The sequence below is a fragment of the Anguilla anguilla genome, chromosome 3 (assembly GCF_013347855.1).
Source record: "Anguilla anguilla isolate fAngAng1 chromosome 3, fAngAng1.pri, whole genome shotgun sequence".
NCBI lineage: Eukaryota > Metazoa > Chordata > Actinopteri > Anguilliformes > Anguillidae > Anguilla > Anguilla anguilla.
Genome location: NC_049203.1, coordinates 23,200,412 through 23,222,593, shown reverse-complemented (window position 1 = coordinate 23,222,593; position 22,182 = coordinate 23,200,412). Strand labels below are relative to the sequence as shown.

Genomic DNA, 22,182 nt, shown 5'->3' with positions numbered 1-22,182 from the left:
CCCCTCCTCTGTCAGCGACCGGGCGAAACGGGCATATCCGAGCGTGTGCGGGTGTGTGTGTACCTGAGTGTGTGTGTACCTGAGTGAGTGTTTGTGTGTGTGTGTGTGTGTGTGTGTGTGTGTGTGTTTCTGTGTGTGCGTGTCGGGTTGTGTGCATATGAGCGAGCGTTCAACAGTACATGTGCACACACGTTTGTATGTGAGCGTGTGCATGTGTGTTTGAGAGTGTTTGAGTCAGCAGTGCAGCAGAACAACTTCACCAGGGAACAAGTCAAAAGAAAAGAAGTGAATCATATCTACCAACCTCGAAAATGAATCATTTAAAAATAATATAAGAGTACTGTTTTTGCTCAAAGACCCCAAATGCTTACTCCAGTACAAATGAAACTACAATAACAGCTGCCCAGAAATATACTGAGAAATACAACAGTCCAATCTAATTTTATGAATCAAGCTCGTGTGAGGAAAAAAATAGACGACCAATCCTGGGAGGGCGGGTCCGTCCGTTCGGTCTCAGCTGCGCCCCATTGGCCACGCGAGTTACCTTTGATGGTTAGTCACCGGCAGCTTCGGCAGTAACCGAATACGCGTGAGTCACGGGCTCGGACCCGCCGCGCGACAGAGCGCTCTGTACTCAGCGCCTCCCCGCTCCCCGCCCCCCCCCGCCTCAGTCAGACGTCCCTGATGAACCCGTGTCGTCACGCCGCTCGGCTCGGCAGTCGCGCCCCGGGCCGCGGCACCGCTAATCGAGCCGGTGACTCACGCCGGCTCTCCGAGCAAAAGCGCTCGCGGCCGCCGCTCTGAAAGGACCGGGGACGAGCGGATGCGACCGCGGCGACGGACAAAGCAACCGCGGGACCGTAACCGCTACGGTGCCAGGTGTCTAGAGTGGAACTGAATGGAGCAGAACTGCCCCCGGTGACCTCCGGCTCCACCCGTCTGTGAACGTGCTAATTGCTCTAACCGCACCTGCCGGTTAAGCGAGGGTGCGGGCGAAGGGCAGGCTTCCTAACGTAGCGCCTGACGTTAGCCCGCCGCTCTGGCTGTTCGGCAGGTAAGCTCGTGTGGGTTGAAGAGCGGGAGGGCGCTGCACACGCAGCTCGTTCAGGGGTGGGGGTGGGGGGGTGGGGGTGACCTGAAGATTCGATGACCCGACTGAATATCCGCCCCCCCCCCCGGGTGAGGCTAACGCTAACTACGCTCCGCCCATTTCCACAATGTCTCTCCTCGTTCAGAGCCCCAATTGGCCTTTCGTTTCTGAAGATGCACCAAATTGGAATGTGCCATCTTCAGCAGCAAGCAGACAGAACCTTGATGCTAAGATGTAAAGAACGCAGAGTGAAACAGCCCCACGAAGCCACCCAGCAGACGCCCCGGGGCAGTTTCGCAAGCACCCGATCCAGCAAGGGGCTGCGAGAGATCGGTCGTTTCGCTCAGGACGAGCCAATCACAGCGCGGGCGCACCGCGAGGAAGCTCCAGGTAGTTGCGGACTCCGACAAGTCGCTGCAAAGAACCCCCCCCCCCCCCCCCCCCCCCCCCGTCAACGGCGTCTCTCCGGAATCCCTCGAGCGGAAGGAAAGGATACGGGGGGGGGGATCCGATCGCTCTGAACTTCTCACCGCAGGAAGGAGGGCTCGCGGTCGCTGCCAGAGCCCAGATCACGGCCGGCCGGGTCAGCCACGTTCTATCACGCGCTGCTGTCACGAAGTGCTTCAGGCCTGATGCGTCACAGCTGAGTTTTGCGTTGAGCCGGCGGTTCTACGCGCAAAAAAAACCCAAAAAGGGTTCCAGCGGACGCAGCCAGGCGACGGCGGGGGAAGGCCGCGCGTGTACCGCGCCTCGCTCCCCGCCAACGCCGATGTTTCGAGTTATCTCTGTGGGCCACGCGCGTCAAAATCCAGTCCCGGAGGGCTGCGCCGTCTGGTGGTTTTGGTGCTATTCAGTACTTACACTGTAACCGCTTAATTGAAGCCACTGATTGGCTATAGGGTTCCTTCCAAGGGCCAAATTGGCTGCAGACTGAAAGGAAACCAAAGAACTGGTGCCATTTTGGCCCCCCCGGAACTGGAGTTTCTGGGATTTGTAGTGAGAGGCGGAGTCCGAACATCACCTACCAGGTGAACTCCGCTGATCCAGCAGCATTGCCTCCAGAAAACATCCACCGACCAATGGGGCTCGGACGCCCTCGAGGCTAACGTTTTCGTGCTAGCCTTCGTCTCTAGCGAAGCCTCCCCACGTCGTTCATCGTAACTCGCATCCGGCCGCACTCACGTTCCCCCACAGTGACCTCATCCTTCGGGGCGAACGTATCCTGGAGTTCACCCCTCCCCGAAGATCCCACGCAGGCCCGTGCGAGTCGAGACCCAAGACTGCCTGCCCGACGTCTCACGGCATCGGCCTGCTGCAGCTGGAGGCTCAATACCACGGAAAGTAAAAGCTATCGAACAAAACGATTTCATTTACTTTCGTACCCGGAGGCGAAAAGCGCTTTCTCGCGCGGTAGATTTTCTACTCTCTCACGGGCACCCGGCGAGAGCTTCAACGGACAATAAAGAATAAGAGTCTGGCTGGAAAACCGTTTACAAAGACCGCCACGGAAGAGCCATTGTCCTAGCTTTCTTTTTTGTTGTTCGTAATCATACTTTTAAAAAGCCGTACAGTGACTTTTTTTTTAGGCCGTTTTAAAAAAATAAAAATAAAACATATAAAAGCCCTTTACCAGAAATGTACAATTCCACTGGGCTAACCTGGATAACTAAAGGACACATTTCTGTGAAAAACCTGGTTTTAATACCGATTTTATAGAAAACAGCTTTTAATGATTACGTGCCCTTGAAATAGAACGGCTTCCAAAACGTCCTTAAGCTTCAGTCACTGGTTTCCCTCGGATTTTAAAACAAGACTACATGTACTTCTATTTTATGACTGTTCCTGTTTTTAATATGGATCTCATGATTACTGTATATTATTCATTATTTACACAAAACGTACATTTTTTAAATATTATATTGTTCTGTAATTTCACTATCGACATCCTCTTTTGTAAAGGGCTCGTCTGTAAATGAGAGCTTGACTCTCAGCATGATTTACCCCTTTGTAAAGAAAGAAAGAAAGAAAGAAAACTAAAAAGCTGACCGGAACAGACTGACCGTACTGCCCAGCAGCGAGACAGTGACCAGACAGTGACACAGCTTCACAGAGCCGCAGTGGAGCATCAGTGATTGAATCTGACAGAGAGCTAAACCAGACACAACAAATCGACAGTACGTCAGAGTTTTTGTGATGTTTTAAGCATTAAAAAAATAACATACAAGGATTTTTTGAGCTATGAGTTTACCTTTGCAAGGATTAGGCCTATTTTGTGGCAAATTCAAAATATTCAGTATATTCAATGTAGGCTATAGCCTACTTTATTAAGGTATACAAAGAGTTACTGAAGGTAAGATCAATATTGAATCTTGAAAGACCTGATAGTGTGACATCAAGCTAATGAGTTAGCAAAACAGACAGAGGAATGTCACCCATTGTAATGTTTTTATTTTCTAATTTCAATTTTTTTTGTGCTCAATTTTTCAAAGACTATTCTAGGTCAATACCCACTCTGCAGCCAGTGAATTCCTGAATTGGACCGATCGTTTTGTTCTGTCGCGGAGGGCAAAATCTTTTGATTGGTACAAACAAGCCAGTGATTGACAGCTCACTGTAGGGCTGTGCATAATAGCATTTATTAGCCTAAACCTCAGTCTCTCATCACTAACCTACATTGGCATGTCCAGGACTTTACCTATCACAGCACTGATCCTATCGCAACATTTTAATGCCACACTAAGTTAATAACACGTTTGTGCAAAAATATGTATGTAAACTACTCTGTGTGTGTGTGCGTTGCTAACATCTTGCTCTTTCAGTGACTCTTATATAAACCAATCACAATGCTTCGAAATCAAGATCTAAATGTTTGTTTAATGGCTAGCAGATGGTAACTCCGCCCACCGCGGTGTTCATTACACCTCACTTTCCCAGTGCTATCAGTAACGTCCATAAACAAATACAATATGATGGGAAGGGCATGATACCACAGCAATAAAACCATAACTGAAATGAAAGGGGAAGTCCAGGAGCTTTATCGCAGCAGATAGGGGATCAGATTGCCAAAATGGCAGGACACGAAACACCTTTCTACACAATTAATTGTTACATCAGAAAATGGCTAACCTGGGGTAGGCTATATAGGCTATTACTTACACATCATCATTAATCATAGCTTAGTCAGCCTATATGCCTGTATAGACATCAATAGCATTGTAACATGTTGCTACATCCACAGCATCAAAATACAAATACAAAATGCTACACTGTTAGCTCTTGAACAATACTGGGACATTCAGGTCGACAGCATGCACCAATGCATTAATCTTCACAGTTTCCCACTGTCAACCACCGGAAAATTACTGACTGAATATAGGCCTACTCCAGCACAACGCAAGATAAGACACTTTATTTTTCATACCAGGACTGGTACTTCAAGATATTACCCATTCCAGCAGTGCCAATTGAGCGTTGTCGGTCCGTTACAAACGGTGAAGATGACCTTTCGCGCAATCATAATAATAACAATGAAAAACACCTTGAAACACTGGGGGAATAACCGTGAAATACAAAGCATCGAAGCAGCGAGGCAGGAGATTTCCCCCCGGCCTTGAACCTTTCCCACAGACACAGCGAGCGAGTGGGTGGAGGCCGGCGTGTGGAACCTCCTTATAGGTCACCGTTCTTCCGAGTTTAAGTCACTGATTGGAACCCACAATGTCTCGTTTCCATGGTCTAAATCGCCTGCTGAAATTTGCTCAGTGGAAACGACAATACCCGCGGCCCTGTGTTTTCCTTTGGCCTGTGGCCCTGCAGTAAAGTAGCTACATGACAGCTGGCCTGCAAAGGACATGGAATTGTAAACGGGAGTCCAGATCCAGGAGGTTTAGCCTACATCATTCCCTTTTTAACTGTCGGCGGCTCTGAACGCTGCTGCCTGGCGGCTGGGTGATGAGTCACCGCTGCCGAATGCGGGGCCGAGCGTCGATGCGAGCGTGCCGTGGCGAGCGCACGCATTCCTGCGAGCCCGCCGATGTGAGTCACGTCACGGGAAGCCGAAAAAGAGGAGGGAACGAACACAACGAAAGGTGCGCCGGTTACTACAAATTCCTTGGAGGCCTCGTCCAATCGGGCAGCTCTGCCTACTCCCGCAGTGGTTCTCAGAGGAACCCTCCCACCGGTCACCTTAGACCTTACTGATGCAGCGGTCATTATGTCAACCAGACATAATAAAATATGCAGAGAACAGCTGAGTCACACTGCCGGCAGAAAACTGAGGAGCTACACCTGTCACAGGTAACAACAGGAAACAACCAATAGAACACCATCACTGCTAATTGGGGGGATGATGGGGCTAATGATGCTTGTTTCTGGATACCTCGTCCACAGAGCCATATCAACCAATCACCGTCAGCATTATTGCTCTGGTTGGTACAACTCTTCTCCATTTTGGAAGGTGACATCACTACAGTTCTATCCCTATTTCATTACCCCTGATGTCATCTGAGAAATGGCATGAGAAAGAGTCAAATATAGATCTGTTACACAGGGGCGCTGTGTGAATGGGAAATACCATTAAAGCAGGCCTGTGCTGTGTGAATGGGAAATACCATTAAAGCAGACCTGTGCTATGTGAATGGGAAATCTCATTAAAGCAGGCCTGTGCTGTGTGAATGGGAAATATCATTAAATCAGACCAGTGCAATATGAATGGGAAATATCGTTAAAGCAGGCCTGTGCAATGTGAATGGGAAATATCATAAAAGCAGGCCTGTGCTGTGTGAATGGAAAATCTCATTAAAGCAGGCCTGTGCTGCGTGAATGGGAAATCTCATTAAAGCAGGCCTGCGCTATGAGAATGGGAAATCTCATTAAAGCAGGCCTGTGCTGCGTGAATGGGAAATACCATTAAAACAGGCCTAGACAGGACAGCCGAAGGCCGATTCCACTCGCGTTCACTCCATCGCGACTTTGCCACTTTAAGAAAGGGGGGAAAATACTTTTGTGCAGAAGCCGCCATTGTCTGGACGCTGACCTCATTTCACACAAGAGGGCCTGGCGATGCGAGCCAGGGGGGGGCGGGGGGGGAGCAGGGGGGATCTCATTGTGTCTGTTAAACGGAGCAGGAGCGCCGCACGGGCGCACGCTCGAGGCCGCCGGACCCGGTCCCGGGACTTACGGCCCCGTCCGAAACCGAGCGCGCACACCTGCACACAAATTCACACTTTACCCACGCTTTCGCTCATCCGGAGCGTATTTATACAGATTACATTTTTTACTGCGTACAGTCCATTTCCTCTGCTGGACATCGACCAAGGCAATTCGCATCGGGCCGCTTCTTGAAGGGTGTAATTGCGGCCGCCGACAAAGGGAATCGAACCCGCAACGTCAGTGTTCTAAGCCCGGTTCCCCTAGCCGGAACGCTGTGGAATCAGATGGACCGAGGTGAAGATACCGTCCGCTGCAGATCGCCGGTCATACAAAGCGCCGGTGAATGGAGAGGACACGGGAATTATACTCGCCAGAATGCTAACCGGAAAAAAAATTTAGGAGTGCATTGACTAATTTGGACGCACTGGTGTGCTCCTAGATTTTTCAACTTAGGAACACATGTGCATCTTTTGACAAACGTGTAACACAGAGCTCTTGATATTACAGGACGCGGCCAGGACTTGGGCATTTTAACGGCTGCACTTCAACGGCAGGGAGACAGAACTTTCAGAGCCCTTCGTAATGAGAGGGGAGGGGATGGCTTCACTCATCAAAGTGCAAGTTAAAAAAGTCTGACAGCTTCTCCTTTTTTTGTTCAAACTGTAAATTGACTGCGAGTGCCAGACGTTTCCTGCATGACCGAGAGCAGGCCAATCAGGCGACTCACTGTCGCTGAAACGCGACATCGAAGGCCATTTCCACAAAGCCTTCAAATGCGAGAAAGACGATTGGAGCGTCTTTCCAGGTTTGAGGATTAAAACAGGCACTGCCCGTGCGAGCCTGAAGGTAGGCTAGGCCTGTTAGCATCGTCACTGCATTCGCTGCGGTACGCGTTCAGAACACTGCATGCATTTGAACACGTAGCGGGTGCGCTTCTTAAGCACTATCCTTTCATACGTTTACAGCTGACCAGTTTCCAAAGCGGTCCAGACCACATAGGCCTACCTCGCCCAAGGGTAAGACAGCAGTGCCACACCTGGGAACTAAACCTGCAACCTCCGAGCGACAATCCACCTGTCCAGCTAAAACGCTATGCCAAACTGCATAAACTGTTTACTAAACTGCAGCTAGCGCCTCTAATGGATTTTACCCCAGCGGGCGTTCTGCCTGCGATCATTTAGCGTTTTCGCTAATTGTCTCCACGGGAGGAAACGTGCTCAGAATGCTACACGGCCCACATCGCGCCGTCGGCGCTAAGGACCGTTCCAGAAAGGCGCGTCGTTCCAAAGCCCCTCGTGATCCCCGGCGGGTTTTGTGAGCAAAAATAAAAAAACACTGTGGGAAACTTCTGGAAGGTAGGTCATTCTCCAGGTTTTATTTGCATTTCAGCAGGTAAAACACACAAAGCGAACGCCTCCGATGATTCATTTGTATTACTCCACGGGGCATTCGCGGCATTACCCGTCAGACAGCCGTTCATACTCACAGACGTATCGCCCGACTACCCAGAGAACCGTGCCAGCCAACTCGATCTGACCAGGCCGGTTTTCCATTGTTCTGTGGCCGGGGGGGGTAGACCGTTCTGGACAGCGGTCATGGGCAACAACAGGCCAGGGTTAACGGGGACAGACGCCATTCATTTTTATAGCCCCCCCGTCCCCCCCCTCCCCCCCCCCCCCCCTCTGTGGCAACTGTCAATCAACAAACAAAAAAAAAAAAACGGTAATGGCATTCCCGAGTAGAGAGGGAGAGAGAGAGTGAAGTGCAATGCGGGTGAACCAGTTCCCATTACGCCAGGAATGCGAGGCTTTTGTACATTAACCGCCGAAAATCAAAGCTAATCCCAGCCACTTACCGCCGCGCACGTTTACCCGCAGCCAACGCCGCCGTCTAAGATGGCAGTCCCCGTCGCAGTAATGAAAAAAACTAAAACACAGCACGTTCCCATTCCCACATACGGATCTGCATGTATGCGTTATACAGAGACAATTACAGAGATTGCATATCGCCTGCGTATTTACACTCAACCCATTTATATAGCTGGATATTTACTGAACCGGTTCAGGTCCGAGTACTTTGTATTGCAGTGCCACGCCTTTGGCTCAAACCTGCAACCTCTGACGATTGAGTGCACCTGGAGTGTGCAGAGACGACACTTTATCTGCATCTGCTCAACCAAGAAAATGATCTGTATCTACATACGGACTGAAAATAAGGGAGTGTGGCTTCAATACAAGCTGTATAAACAAGAGAAAATGGAATGGTTACATTTAGAAACATTGTTACAAACATTTTTAGCCATGGCCTAATCAAAAAAGATGGGATCTCGTGAGAACATTTTTTTCCCCATGTCTGCTTTCTGAAAGACACAGAATAATAATATATTTGCCCATTGTTAAGAACTACTAACATGCTACCAGTCTTGAATTCTCAAAAAAAACATCACAAATTGTAGGCCAAGTTAATGTCATAAAAATTTTGCCATAAACCTAAAACAGTATTAACCAAGAAATGGAAGTTGAAATCAAGTTCGCTCTTGCTATGCCATAAAAGATACGCCATCGGCAAGGGACACTGAAAGGTAAGCAGCAGTCTGTGGATGCAAAGGTGGTTTCTGGTAACTTAAATGGCTTCTAGATCTGTTACTTAAAAAATGCACATATCAACACATCAATGTGTCAACGAATGCATTAAAAGCAAATTACACTACTAACAAGAAATCACAGTGTAACTAACAGTGTTTTCTTTGAATGAGGCTGCTCCTTCATAACTAGATGATTTTAGAGGGACCCAACAAGCACGTTTCTATGTGAATGTTAAACGTTCGTGGCTCTTGAAACATGAGATTGCCACAAATTAACAAGGAATGAAGTTTATCATCAGTAAGCTGCAAGAGGTAAACATATCTGCACACGGTATCCGTGCATTTCCAAATAGGGTATTCACGTTTGGATGCGCTCCTATCGGACCGAAGGACCGTAAAATTATAAAAGTCAAATAACCAAAACACTGAAGCGTTCCACGCGAAATACCACAGAGTATCTTCTGGATTGTGGAAAGACTCGGAAGAGTCATGTGCACTTCATTTACTAGTAAGATTGCGCTCCAGATGCCTAGTAGATCTTTAACGTAAATATTAATGTTAATGGACTCAGAGGAAGGGAGGCCTAAACTAAAGTGGCTCTTACAGCAAATACTAGACCACTGTCCTCAAGCTCCAGTTCTGCAGAGCCTGCTGGTTTCAGGGTGCGTTTCATCACAGAGGTGTCACATTAAGTTACCGGCTGAAGGGTCCCACACACCTTGTGCCCAAAACGATCTGTTGACTGAAAGGAAAATGGCACTGAACACCTCTGGAATCGATAGATAAACAGCACTGCTGGCAAGTTATCCAACCGATAATGAAAGTCTCCGAAAACGAATACAGTTCAGTGGGCTAAAATCACGTGATGCCACTTTTCATACAGTAAAAAAAACTCGACAGTATTTGAAGCAGCTGTATAGAATTGTGGGTTCCTCTACCCCTGCCTATTGGAACAGGCTGGGAGCGTTAACTGTAGGGGATGTCTGAGGTCACGAAGACGGCAAGACGAAGGGAACGTCGTTAAAATGCGTGCGCGGTCGACTGCGGATTATTCTAAAGCGCTCAGGCCCGAGGGGGCCAGACCCCGAATTCCTACTGGCTCGGCTCCGCCCCGCCCACCCCCCTCCCGCCCCCCGACTCCGGAGAGGGGAACAGAGCGCTCCCCTCCGGAAGTGCGAGCGGCGCTCTTAAATTGTCGCTGTCGTGGGGAGTGCCGAAATCGATACCGCCCCTCGGAACACGGCGGAACCCTTCCAGAAGAAGGATGGCGGGTCTCGCGGCGTTCCGGCTCTCTCTATTACCCACACTTTGGATTCGGGGAGAGGTCACAAGCCTCTGCAATCGAGGTAATGAAGTCGGCGAGTCGGTAAATGTTTGCAGACCTGCCGCAGCCCTCTAAGAAATGGACTATGATGTAACAGCAATTCTGGGGTCATATGTGATTTTCTCTCCCCACCCCCACCCCCCCACCCCCCCAAATATGCAGGGATGTGATATTTCCTGTTTAGGAAATACTGATTTTTACACCTTAAATGGCTCCAACCAGCCCAGAGGACTTGGGCATTTCAGAAGTACATAGGCTATATCAAAAAATATTTTGCTTTTTGACAGTTGACAGCAGGATGTTCAAACACAAAACAAAGTACCAGTGGCCAGTACCTTGGAAACATTTTGGGTCTGAAAATGAGTATTGTCATTATTGAACCGGAAATATCAGGGGGGAAAAAACACACCACTGAATATTATCACTTGTCCCAGGTTCTGCACTTCAATGGACTGCCTCCATTCTGACCAACACATTGCCTGTATGAAAGGCGACCAGTCGGGCATAACTGCAGCACATCTGCACATCTGGTCATTGAGCCCGCTTCAGATTAAAACCGAGAGAGCAGACGACAGCGGTCGACAAATTAAATTATGGTTTCCATAACCAGGGGCAATGAGTTCGCTGAATGGATCAATCTCATGTAGACTTGCAGACTACAGGCAGGGCCACCCCTGACCTCTTGGAGGCCCTCTAGAAATTTATGTTGGGGGGGGGGGGGGGGGGGGGGTGAGCTGTGATTCTCTGAAATCTGAATCCATTTCTCTCCCTAATGCGCAGGCTTAACTACGCCAGCCCTCACCAAAGAACGGGTTCACACTCAGCACTCTCGCTTTCCATGATCCGACCGTAACAGGTCAAAAAGAACACACTGAGGAGATTCGACCACGAGATATAAACCGCAACAAGAAAAAGACACAACCCTGAAGCGGTGATCGAGGTGGGGGTAAAATGCGTCACTCTCCAAAAAACAGGTGAAGTCACGTGGGGGTTTTTGTCAAACAGGCAACCTCTTGGCAGCTACGGGGACCTTGTTCCTTGTACTGTACAGTTAACTCTCACAAACAGAAGAACATGATACAAATGACATCACTGACTCCTGGGAGACGGACTCCTGGGATCCTCATACCAAGAGCTTCCCATTAAGCGGGGGGTTTTCAAAGAGCGGCTGTTTGTGAGGACGTTTGTAAAAGCGCTCCATATTAAATTAGGGCGAAAAAAACTACAAACATGGAGGAGGCGGCGCGTTTGAGCACCGCCCCGCGGCGACCCGTCTCAAGAGCCGAGTTTGTTTAATCAAGGTTTACAAAGAGGCGAACATGGGATCCAGCTGCGCTGCGTCGACTCGTCGTGGGCTGTGGTTTCGAACCCGGGGCAGAGCGTTTTCCTCCAAACCCCCCACCCCACCGCACCCCCACCCTTCCCGTTCCATAGGGGCCGCTTAATTGGAGGGATAATCTACTTGATCTCCACACAAAGAGCGATTCACGGAGGCTCACATGCGCATCTCCCGAAAGCTGCCTGGAGCAGATTACATTCAGAAAAAAAGCAAACATGAGATAATCATCTTCCCATATGGCCCTGCCAATCAGCCCGACCTCAGACCATTAGAGAGGAGGGGTTTAAACAAAAAAAAAAGAAAAAAAGGTAAAAAGGTTATGGCGTTTCTACCGCGCTAGTTTGGCTCGTGTGCAACAACCAGGATTCACTGAGAAACTTTAACTCTTTACGAGCTGGCAAAATTTGAGTTTTTTTATCTTTATTTATAACCGCCAAGAATCAAAGCGTTCGGCTTACTCGAGTCCTGTTATCGTCGAGTTTGCTCTTTTCGCTTCTGAGCTGCGACTGATGTGCTCAAATCGCCTGACGGAAAGTCCCCACGCGGCCCCGCGGGGCCTGACCACTGACACAAGGGAAACATTAGCCGTGCCGCTCGCCCCCGTTAGGAAAGGAACGCTGGGACGGATCTCGCGCAGGAGTCCGCTCTGTCGTCTCTTAAAATGCCCGTTTGAAGGGGAACCTCACCGCAAGTGCCCTTTCTTTGTGGTGTGGAGCATGTGTTTTCCGTAGTTCAAATGGCGGGGGGGGGCAGCTTCCATGGCAGTTATCAAAGCCACCTTGGGTCTGGTCCCACACTGTTTACAGAAGCAGTGTGGGATGCATGTAAACCCACCTAGGTGACACTGTATGGCATAAGGGAAAATAAGGAACGTGTGCTAGACTCGTCAGGCTTGGCTGTTTTTCAGTTCACACATTTAGAGCATTAGCCTACTAGTTATCACATAATGTTTAAAGGGGCAGTTCACCCAAAGATGAAATTCCGGTGTGTTTCTACTTACTCTGAGCAGTATCTGTCCATCCAGATAGTGTCACACAAATGTGACAAGTTTTCTAGATATTTACTGCAGCTCACCCTGAATCCACTCTACAGACTTATTACATCTAAAGGCTGGCCTGGGATCGCTCAGGAGAGAGATGTCTGGGCTGCTCTACTTGTCCTTTTGCCACCACGACCCTGATCTGGACTATGCAGTTAGAGAATGGATGAATCCATTCTACAGATTTGTGAAACCATTTACAGATTTGTGAATCCATTCTGCAGATTTGTGAAACCATTCACAGATTTTAGAATCCATTTACAGATTTGTAAAACACACAAATATGGATGCAAAATTTGAGTTTTATTAGGGTGAGCTGCGGTAAATATCTAGAAAAACACGTCACAGCTAAACAATCTATCTGAATAGACAGATACTAGCCTACTTTGGGTAAGTAGAGACACACCTTCATTTCATTTTTGGGTGAACTGCCCCTTTAATCCACAAAGTGCATCAACAGTTTCTTAACGTAATTTTAAACAGGCAGCCAGAAATCATGGTTGCGTGGGCCCAACTTTCTCCAGAATTGCTGACTGAAAGCTAATGGCCGCAATACAAAAACGTCTACTTTTCACAGATAAAACCAAACATTCCTCGCTCTGGGAAACTTCTCAGTAGCTCTCTTGGTGAGCAGCCCATAGGCTTCGTGCCACCATAGCCACATCAGGCCTTTGCATATTCAATATGATATGGGCTCAACGTGTGTGGGAATTAGTGCTTTCGATTAAGGAATACCAGCACTGTGATAGCATTGCTGGTAACCATTTAGTCTAAAACTCCAATGGACACGGCAGTTTCGACGTTAATTCACAAGGGAACCGAGTTCATATATCAAAACTGCATCAGACAGGAGCTGGCGGTTCTGAGACCCAGGGGGACCCCAGTTTACAGCATGCGAGGGTCAGCCATGAAAGTTTCCAAGAACTCACTCGCTCTCGTTCTCCTTCTCTAGCGGTTTAGCGTTTCCTCTTGAGGAGCACCTCCGCAAAACGATACTGACCTGGGTACGCTCTGAAGCATGGGATTGTGGGTAAAGGTACAGATGAGATTAAACACTGGATGCAGATAGGAAAAGGAAGGAGATAAGAGGAAAATATGCATTGTTAAAGGGACAGTTCACTTCTGACATCGTACGAGCCGCTTTGGTGTTGCTAGCAGCATCCTACCCGCTTTAGCCCACAGACACCGAATGCCCTATGGCTGCCATTGTAAAGCAGGCCGTCAGAAACTTCACCAAATATCCAAAATGTCCTATTCGCGCACAAAATCCTTCTGAGCCAATCAAAACCCAATGCTGAAAAAGTGAACTACCTCTTTATCGTGGCAACAAAAACCATTAAAATTCCTACGGCGCTAACCTCAAAACGAGCATTAAAACAGATTAAAATGGCAAATTGCGTCGACGTCCGGGCTACAGTCTTAACGCTCTCAAGCTAGGCTATTAGTCATCGCAGTCCTTCAGCAACAGGTGCCAGCAAAAACAGGGAAGGACGCGGTATCAAAGCGGTAAACCATAAAAAGCAAACCGAGCCATTACTCAAGTCAACAGTTCGTCATTACTTCAAGCCAACTTCTCGCACCTGCCATAAACGCAGGTTCCAAACTGTAGGCTACATGAAAAAAAAAAAAGAGGAACAATTAAGAGGTCACTGTCAGACACTTCATTTCCATCTTTTTGAAGTCTGTTACAAGTACTTAATACTAATACAACATGCGATGCAAAACCTTTCTCCCTGCCAATGACTCACCTTTTGAGTCACTGAGAAACCATCTAATTTCGGTTTTGCTCTGGATGCAATCCAGCTGCAGCAAACCACAGAAGCATTATGGAAATTACAGGTACAAAACTCCTATCTTTAGCCTTTTCCAACTGCTTACAAACTGTGTGTGGGTGGCCTGATGCACACAACGTACACTAAAGTCTTGATTATTAACCGTCGGTTTGCATAAAACGCGTTCGAGATGCAGAAGCTTTCGTGGCCTGCACTTCCAATGTTTCTGCAAATTTTGAACAGCTAGTGCTAGCGCAGCCTCTCATACATGTGCATGCGTGTCGGAGACGGCAGAGTGCTTGTTCGCATGAAGCATTTGTCCCCATGACCTGTGATTAACGTGCAAGCAGTTGTGTGTTGCATGATGTCACAGTATGCATGCTTGAAGAAATGCACTAAGAATACACCAAGGCGAAAAAAAAAAAAAAACATCCTCACAACCAACAGAGCACAGATTAAATATTAAGTACAGATAACTGCTCTGTCCGTCTAATATTGCACAACCCGTGATACTAATCCCCACTAGACTCAACACAGCGGTCCCAAAACCATGCGCCACGGGAGAGGTTGAGGTGGAAGAGTAGTTGACGCATGAAAAATGACTTTACTGTACGCAAACTGCATGCAAAGCACTTTCTGCTGACAGTCACACCTGTCAACACTGCATATGTTACAATACATAGACCGCAATGTTTACGTGTAAATGCAGCTTTTTTTGTTTTTTGTTTCAAGAAAAACGCACATTTCAAAACTTTTTAAACTTATAAAATGTTCCACATTTTAACTGTTCCAGACTACATTTTCATAAGGTGTGGGCCACAGTAAATGTATTCTCTCACTGAGTGGTTCTGTGGGCTCTGGAACTTTGAGAACCACTGTCTTAACATGCTGAATGCCTGGTTACTAAGGCAACGTGTTGATCACATGGTCGGCCGGGATTAAGGGGGGAGGGGGCGGGGGCCGCGTGGAGACCAGCGCCGTTGCCGCGAGGAGGACGGCCGCGGCCTGCTCAGACCCCGCGAGCGCCGGGCTCTCCGGCCCGCCGTCAATCACCCGCCGCTGCCACGGTGACCGGGATCGCCCGAGCCCAAACAGACCCCGAGCGCCGCCGGGAGCCTAGCAACCTGCCGAACCGCCGGGTACGCCGGCGGCCGTGCACCGTGACATCGCAAAAAATCAATAGCGCCTGAGGAAGGGGGGCGGGGGGGGGGGGGGAGGGGGGCTGGGGGGCGCAAGGTCATTCCAGCCATTAAGGTCTGCATTCGATAAAAACATACTCGGCCTATCGACTACATGTTGCCAGGCAGCCCAACACATCTATAAGAACCGCCAGACCTTAAAGGCAGCTTTCTGCAGGCAAACCATTTATCACGCAGAACGCGGTTTCAAGACGCTGCCTCCGTAACATGATCAGGAGGAGGAAAAAAAATGAAAGTGAATTCCACAACCCACTTAAGCAGTCGCTTCTCAGCCTGCCATCTGTGTGACAAGAGCTGTAATTTGATATAAATGTTTCCCTTAAAGAAGGCTGAGCAAGCAACTTTATATTTAGGATCTATCCTCGACAGAAAGACCCTGAATCAGGGCCTTTTTAAACACCTGAATTGGAGGCCACGCGTGACGGCGGTGGGCTAAAACCAGCAGAATTACTGAGAGGGGTCCAATCACCTGTGGGAGTGGCGGAGAGAGGCAGGCACGCAAAGTATAGCTGTCGCTACCTTACTAATGTAGCGGTATGCTAAAGATCCTTATGCTTTTAAGTGACCTCACGTGCTTTCTAGAACAGACAGTGTTTCCTGTTGGCACAGATTGTGTAGAGCAGCCAGACACTCATCTCCGTATTCTCAACAGTGAAAGTTCTGTCTCTTTTGTGAGGCCAAAACATTCCAATTTGATGTCTCAGGAATATCCACGAAGGAGCATGACTAAGAGCAATGCTGTGGCAGGGGATGCTTTGTACTGTGAGATAGCACTGGAATCCCCAACCGCAAACTCCTGCAGATAAAAAACCGAAAGAGGACCAAAAGAAGGAAAAACGGGAGAGGAGTATCTGGCCAGCCTGCAGAATCTGCGCCGTTAGCGGCAGGCTAACGGCGTAACCATGACGCGGGCTCTCACCTGTCCTCCTCCCCGTCCACGGGCAGAGTCTTCAGGGGGAACAGGCCGGCCCCGGCGGGTAAGGCACTGGCCCCGGCGCCGGCGCCGTCCTCCAGGCCCGGGGCGGAGCCGGCTCCTGAGGCACATTCCCCGGCCCCGAACTTGGGCAGGGAGAGCAGGGACTGGTGGTGGAAGAGGAAGCGCCGGGCGTCCTCCAGCTGCGTGGAGGTGAGCTGCGAGGGCAGGGCCGGGCTGGGCTTGCGTTCCAGCCGGAGGCCGGCTGGCGCGGCGTGGCTGAGGGCGGCGGCGGCGGCGGCGGTGGCAGTGGCGGAGGGAGGGGGCTGGCTCCCTGGGCACTGAGTCCTGGGCGGGAGCTGCTGCTCGGTGGGAACCGGAGCCGGGCGGGGCTGGGTCGCGTTGGGGGCCTGGGCGTGAGGGGCCGGCTGCTGATGACCCTGGGGGAGGGTCTGAGGCACGGAGGAGGGCGCGCTGACCACCGGCTGGCTGGCCGTAGATGGAAGGGTGGCCCCGCCCGCCGAGTGGGGTGGCGGGTGCGGGTGCGGCGCTCTGACCCCGGCCTGAGTGACTGGCTGGTGCTGTGCGGTCGCTGCGGCGTGGGCGGGCGCCATTTGGGTGGCCCCCACCGGCGGCTGCTGGGCGGAGGTGGGGTAGCCCGTTTGGGCGGACTGACCCCCTGGGGCGTATGAGAGCTGCTGCTGGGGCGCCAGAGCCGGCTGCTGGGCTCCCTGGTGGACGAGGGCCTGCTGGTGCTGCGCCAAGCCCAGGGCGGACTGGACGGGCTGGGTCGCTGCCGGTTTCGGGGGCCCGGCGTCCTGACCGACGTGGGCCCGGGACGCGCCCTGGAGGGGGTTCTGCATGCCTGCGGGTGGCTGAAAGGGCTGCTGGGCTTCCGCGTTGTTGCCGTGGTGACCGGGCAGGGCGACGGAGCTCCCGCCCACACTCTCGCGCTCCGAGGACGCCCCGCTCCCCCCCTCGGCTACCGGCTGCCTGAGGCTTTCCACCGCCCTGTGGGCGGGAGCCACGCCCTCTGGGGGCGGGGCCTCCTTGTCATAGTACTCGGCGCAGGTCCAGCGACCCTTCTTAAATGGCTCAGAGTTGGAGTCCAGCTTCACCACCCTGAAGCGGGAGCTGGTGGAGGCAGGAGCGGGGGCGGAGGCGGGGGCGGGGGCAGGGTTGGGGGCGGGGGCAGGAGGCTGTTGTGGTGGAGCAGAAGTTACGGCAGGGGGCGGAGCGACTCCGCCTACCCCGGGCCTCATCACGCCAGGGGAACCGCCGCTGGCCGCTGCCATGGCCTGTGTCCCGCTTTGCTGCTGTATCAAGCTTGCGTTCAGACCGCCGCTATCCATTCCGGCGCTACCGCTTCTGGCATTCAGCAGACCGGCGGAAAGGCTCCTGCCAGACGACCTCAACATATTCACATCACTAACGTTGCTAATGGAGGGATTGACCATGTTAAATGCTGATACCGCAGGCATAGAGGGTGCTCCTGTACCTGAGGACGATGCAGGAACAGGCTGAGGCAACGTGGCAGGTTTACTGACGTGCGTGTTCTCCGCAGCGGCCACCAAACTTGCAGGCAACTTCTGAGCAATGCCGGACAAAGCCCCTGAGGAGGAGGCGCCAGCAACGGAAACACCACCCCCTACTGGCAAGCCAGAGGTTGGCTGGGAAGGGGGCACTTGGCGGTGATGTCCAAGGTTGGGGTGGTGGCTATGGCTATGTTGCTGGTGGGGGAGATGATGCGCAGTTCCGTTCACCATGGGCCCGTGCTGAGACCCATGTGAGAGTGGGTGAGGGGGCTGGTTGGGAGACAGGACACCTGGCGACTCAGCCTCATGAAAGTTGTTCAGAGTTTCTTCAGAGGAGCTTCTCCCTGGCCCCCCCATGTCAGTAGCGCGAGACAGGGACACGTCCAGGATCTCAGAGGAAGACAGATCCTCGGTGTGGGACTCGTCCAAGTCGTCGCAGCTCTCGGTGTCTTCCGTAATGCTGTTGTTGGTGCTGACGGAAATCTGGGCCGGCGTAACGCTCGTGATCTGAAAACCGCTTTTCTTTTTCACCTGTGCCCCGGCCTGGAGAGTTTGGGAGTGCAGCTGGGATTGGGAGAGGAGGTTAAGGCTTTGCGGGTGATGCTGTGGCCCAGGGGACGACGAACCAGCCGGGGGTGGAGGCTGTATCACCAAAGGCGACTGGTAATCGTCAGTCGGAATGATATTATTGCTAACGCTCGCACTAGCCGCTGTTGTCAACGCAGAGGCACTACTGCTACCGGTGTTACTACCCCGTCTTGGAAATATTGCCGGGTGCGCCATCTTCCTAATGCTTGCGGAGTCTCCTGCAGATTCCGAATGATGCATTTTGTAAAATTCCACGGGCAGTTAGTGACAGGGTCGCAAATTCTGATAGAAACTAACGTTATAATCGCACTGGCAATTATAGGCTCGACAGAAAAACTTCGCGCAACAACTAATAACAGCCCCAAAATGCCATAAATTTTAATTCAATGTTTCCCCTCTGAAATAGCTTGCTAGCAGGCTTATGCTAAGCGAGGCGTCTGTGAGCCTGTAATGCTAGCTAACGTTAGCTGGCTCGTTATACAGCTATCCCGGTGCTTGATGTTATGGGTGCTCTTAAACGCAGTTCGACATTTCTTTTCATGTATTATTTATATATCTATATATAAATATTTCAATATATTCTCATGACAATGATACAGTCAGATAATACAATACGTTCACCAGTACGCCGACAGATCACCTCCATCACTGCCAGGCATTGAGTCGCATTATTTGAAAATTCTTATCTTCACGAAATGAAACAATCCCAGGCCGATGAACAGTTTCTCTCGGTAGAATATCTCCCATTCGATTTTGACACCAAGTGATTAATCCATTCCTCGATACTTTGTTTTTAATCCAATGTTTTCTAGATACCTCTCACGGGACCTTTCACCGGCCACCTTATTGTAGTGTTGCTGGCTAGCTTGTTAGCTATTTCTCTCCGACTGAGTGACGAGCCGAAGGGGGAGGACTTGCTAACATGGCGATGGCGCATGCTCACTGACACCCTATAAACAGCCAGACATAAAGCTGAAGTCTGGATAGGAGGAGGGAAAGGTTGGGGGGGCTCGGATAGACACGAATCTTCCCGAAAACTATCGAGAAGTAGTGTCGATGATGATCGAATAAAAACGAGTCCTCAACGAAGTATGCCGAGCACATACACCAGCTCCTGAAATTTACTGCCTTGTCTTTTGCCATTTAGCGGTGTTAGATTTTTTATTGTGCATGATGTAGTCACCCAGTTTGCAATATGACGAGAGGCGGGCGTTGCCGCGTTTACGGATGTTCTCATTCAGTTTAATTACTGTACCGAATCAGAGCTTTGCGGATCGTGATGAATCGATGACACTAATCACATCTGTGCCGGCTAGTCTCACAAGGGCGTTGTCTTTGGTAGCATCAACCACGACGACGGACAGTGTTTCAAACTCGGTCCTGGGGTTTTGTATCTATGCTGGTTTTCGTTCCAACCAAAATTGAAATCCCAGACTTGTTTAACAAGCTGTTAATTTCCCTTAATTACGTGCTTCTTATGTTTTTTTTTTTGTTTGTTTGTTCGTTCGTTTTGTGTTGTTTTTTTAATTTTACATTTTTTTATTTATTCAACTCTTTAAAATTGACCCATACCCTGATGAAAAACAGCATACAGTAAACCGGCATAACCTCCAAGCTGGTTAATGTTGGTGTGCAGTGCTGGTGTTAAGCTGGTCAAGCTGTTAGGCCAGCTTGGTCAAGTTGATAATGAAAATAGCTGTGCTGGTACAAGACTGGTTTTGTCAGGATGATAAAATGATGGTCATGCTGGTAGATCAAATTAGTCATGCTACTACAGTGTGGTTCCTGCATGCTTTTTACATAAAAAGTATAACCATCTTCATTGATCTATGCTGGTTTTTTCAGCAGGGTAGTTTTATGGGTTGGGCTCAAAAAACAAAAGTACGCCCAGGTAATTGCTGAAAATTGGAAATATGAACACATAAACATATCCTCAACCAGATTAGTATATTTACAAAACACATAGGATCAAAGAGGAGCCCACACACTAAATGGTACCACATACTGCAGAACCAACTTTTTTTCATTTTTTTCACGAAAATTGCTGCTGTAATCCTTGTATGAGGGTGTTTACACACATAATGAAGAAATGTGGTGTTTTCATTTTCAAAAGTTTCCAGGCCTTGCATCTCAAAATGCATTGCAAAATCTAAATTGCACTTGTATCGTTAGCTGTATTTTTATTGTTAGCTTGTTGTTATTCCTCCTAGTTTGACTTAACATTACTCGCTGACCTAGTCTATGCTCACTGTGTGAACTGGCCATAATGTGTTCATGGCTATGAATAACCGTTACATAATGAGTATTGTACCTTATCGGCCCTGTGTTTTGTAGTTGTTCCAATGACCTTTGGTATGCACTTATTGTTTGTCGCTTTGGATAAAAGAGTCTGCCAAATAAATGTAATGAAAATTTAATGATGCATATTTTTGCTCTGAAACATCCAAATCAGGTTGTGTTTTCTGCAAAGGATTACAAAACATACATAAATCATGGAATGAAAATTTTGTCAAATACATTAACAATTTTGACAGTATCCAAGGGTCAATAAGGAAAATCTCCTAATATCAATGAGTAAAATAACAGATTTTCCTGAAATAATTCAGACAACTTTTGTTTTCTTTACAAAAAAACAAAAAAAAAAACATTGATACATGCAGATACTGCAGATCAAAAAGATACACAGCTGCACAGGAATACAGCCCCTGTCACAATAGTAGCTGGAACACTTGCAGGCAGTCCCTCGTTTCAAATGCATCTGTGCTGGATCTTTGCTGTGCACCTCCTGCAATTTACTTTCCAGAATTCTCCACTTTATCCAATTCACTGTCGGCTGTGACGGAGGCCGGGCTGTCATGGAGGGCAGACTGTCACGGGGGGACCATATTATTACTGTGCTGTGAGAGTCGTGTAAACAGGAAAACAAGTCGCTGAATTGAACAGAGCAGCAATAGCAGTAGCATCCACCAGAATCAGTACAATAACAAAGATAGTCGCAAACAGCCACCAAGGGGGCGGAGCCCGAAAATACCAACAGGGCTGAGCAGCCACAGGGAAACGTTTGAACCAGAAAAACAAAAACAAGAACTTTTTGTTAATATAGGCACATACTGTACCTCTTATGATAGATAATCACATACCTTGTGTGACTGCATAGGAGGCACACCCATAAGGATCACCCCTAAACATTATTTTAGTTTGAGAGAAGCAGAGTAGTTTCCTACTAAGGAATTCCCAGGAATTCCCCAATTCTCATTAAAAATGGCTGTTTAGGCAGTTACCACTCAATGTTTACATTGTGTGCTGCAGACCAATAATTCTTATATGCATTTGTTTAAAATTATTGTTTTGGTGTTTGGAAGCTATCCCAATTCACAGTGTTTCATACATGGATTATGTTGATAAATTAAAAAAAGGGTTTTCAAAAAACTTTTCCAATAATGTTTTGTAGGAGTAGCATGGCAGTGAGTATGAGATGGAAATATTCGTTTGCCTCCAAAATGTGTGTGTGCCCCTTGTGATTGGCAGAACTGTGTCTAAGCTGCAGGAAGGAAGACAAGACAGCAAGACAGGCTGTGCCCAACCATATGAATGATAGAGAGAGAGAGAGAGAGAGTCAGAGAGAGAGAGTGAGACTGCAGGAGCTGA

The 22,182-nt window shown here is 49.2% G+C and overlaps 1 protein-coding gene across 1 annotated transcript in view; it reads right to left on the bottom strand.

Annotated features, from left to right (window-relative positions):
- Positions 1-19,462, bottom strand: part of LOC118224240 (TSC22 domain family protein 1-like) — a 48,715-nt gene extending 29,253 nt beyond the window's left edge. Inside the window, exon 1 of the mRNA XM_035411539.1 lies at positions 16,418-19,462. Coding sequence (XP_035267430.1) covers positions 16,418-18,774 — 2,357 coding nt within the window. The 5' untranslated portion in view covers positions 18,775-19,462. The remainder of the gene's footprint in view (positions 1-16,417) is intronic.
- Between the last annotated feature and the right edge of the window lie 2,720 nt (positions 19,463-22,182).